A 2,500-nucleotide genomic window follows, 5' to 3' on the forward strand; every position below is an offset into this window, starting at 1 on the left:
TACTCCCTCCAATCTGTCCCCCCTCTCTCTATCTCCCTCTATCTTTCTCCACCTAACTCTCTCTCTCCCTCCTCCCCCCATCATATCTCTCTGCCTTTCACCTCATTCCCTTCTCTTACTCTATCCAACAGTTGTTGCCAACAAGCCATGTCTTCCGTAAGCAGTTTCTTTTCCCACAGTCTTTAATTCTTGCCTCGAAAAACTTCCCCAACCGCGACGCCAACAAGGGTGTGCTTCTACCCCAATTAGGGACTTTTTCTTTTTTTTTTTTTGATTTTAGTTTTTTTATTATCTAGATTTAAAACAAAAACAACACAAAAAATATATATATATATATATAAATATTTACACACACGCATATATATACACATATATATATATACATACATAAATATATTTTATAATCCTTGTTTTATTACCTCATGTTAAACTGCTTGTAATCAAGTTATAAGACGAACAAATTGTTACTAATATACACTCACTCGGACGTAGAAGTCAAACCACATATATATATATACATACATACATTCGCAAATGCACTTATATACTGGAAAATAATCTTTATCACTGGAAACCAGAAGAATAAAGAAAACGAAGGAGAAAACGAAGCTTAAAGGAGAACAAGAACAAACGACAATATAATAATAATTACTATTATTATTGTTTCTATTATTATTATTATTATTATTACTATTACTATTATTATTATTATTATACAACTGAGATGCGGAGGAAAACACGACTTTGGGTTACGTATGTGTGACGTCTGGGCAAATGTTAGCCCTATATCTTAAACGGGTTACCACAGTGGGCGGTGTTTTTTAAAGAAACAGAAAGACAGAAAAGATAAGAAGCAGTGTACGTATATATATTCTCGTTAATTGTGTCTGTAAACAGAATTTGAGAACGAAGTGAGTTGATCTTGGTTGCTGTAAATTAAACACTATTATATACATATACACATAGATGTATATCCACACACTGGTATCATATATTTATTGTATACAAAGAAACGACGTCCACAGTGAGTAGAATTTTTTTGGTCTGCTTATAAACAGAGTAAGGTGCTTGTGAGATATATATATATATATATATATATATATGTATATATATGTATATATATGACTTGTTAAACTGGCAAGGCCTGGTATGTGGGTAGATTTTTGAGAACAAGGGGAAAACAATAGGAAAATTTGTCTGGCTGTAAACATAGTTTGTAATATAATTAATCGCTGTAATTAATGCGGTTTCATTAAACACATTGTAAACACAGACAGGTGTGTTTAATGACATAATATTAAGAGCGGTGGACGGTTGGTTTCTCACCTTCCCTTCAAGCCGAGCAATTTTATAAAACAAGCAACAGGTTGTTGGGTTAAACAACGCTTCGGAGATAAGAGAGAGAAAGAAAGAAAGAACTACCAAACTGTGTCAATAATAATAATAATAATAATAATATTTTTAATAATATTAATAATAAAAAAACAGCTCCAACATATGATTACATATTTGACGAGTGTGGATAAAAATTCTTTTTTATAACACCTGGAAAGCGATATTACAAAAAAAAAGATAAAAGAAATTGCTAACGAACAGCAACAGGTATGTTGCAAATTTACCTCTGATTTTTTTTTTTTTTTTTTTTTTTTACCACGAGACGAGCTTCATCAATGAATTAATGAGTTAATTTTTACCGACAGACGAAGACGAACCGACACAAGAGATAATACAAGTTGGTGTGTGTTTTTGTTGTTGTTGTTGTTTTTACTATATCGACCGCAAGCAGGCTACCTGCGAAAAGTGAGTATATATATATATACACATATATATCTATGTATTTATTCTATATATAAATTTTTTTTTCCGTTTATTCGAAAATTTCAGGGTGTTAACATGTCACATTGTCAACATTATCTATAACAAATGTATACATTTGGGTGCATTTTGTCACAATAATAATAAGCGGCACACAACATTTGTTTTTTAAGTAAAGAAAGATCAATTAATTAAAAAAGAATTTAAACATGATTAAAATACACACACATATATCCATGTGTTTGTTTATCTATTTATCATATATGTATATATTATATATATATATATATATATATATATATATATATCAAGCAATGCTCGCATGTATACACATGTATGCATACACATCTATATAAATGTATCCACACACATATATGCAAATAATTGTATATAAACATATATACACATATATACATACACTTATGTATGCACACACACACATACACACACACACACGATGGGATACTGAAAAGTTCCTGGCTTCAAGGGTGTGGCGAAAGGCTTGGTTGTAGACCCAACTTTCTGAGTTCTTTTACAGGGCTTAAAAAAAACTGAAGGACTGCTTGCAATAACTGTGTGAATCTGAGAGGGGAATATGTTGAAAAAAAACCCCCATAATTAACTGATCCTCCTGTATTTTCTTCTACTCAATGCCAGGCACTTTTCAGCACCTTCTCGTATATAT

At 31.3% G+C, this 2,500-nt stretch overlaps 1 protein-coding gene across 1 annotated transcript in view; it reads left to right on the top strand.

The window, feature by feature from the left end:
• Positions 1-46: 46 nt before the first annotated feature.
• The window catches only part of LOC106882839 (adhesion G protein-coupled receptor B2), an 88,472-nt gene continuing 86,018 nt past the window's right edge, over positions 47-2,500 (top strand). Inside the window, exons 1-2 of the mRNA XM_089342004.1 lie at positions 47-1,024; positions 1,701-1,800. Coding sequence (XP_089198130.1) covers positions 967-1,024; positions 1,701-1,800 — 158 coding nt within the window. The 5' untranslated portion in view covers positions 47-966. The remainder of the gene's footprint in view (positions 1,025-1,700; positions 1,801-2,500) is intronic.

The sequence above is a fragment of the Octopus bimaculoides genome, chromosome 25, assembly GCF_046866305.1.
Source record: "Octopus bimaculoides isolate indiv1 chromosome 25, ASM4686630v1, whole genome shotgun sequence".
In the NCBI taxonomy this organism is placed as follows: Eukaryota; Metazoa; Mollusca; class Cephalopoda; order Octopoda; family Octopodidae; genus Octopus; species Octopus bimaculoides.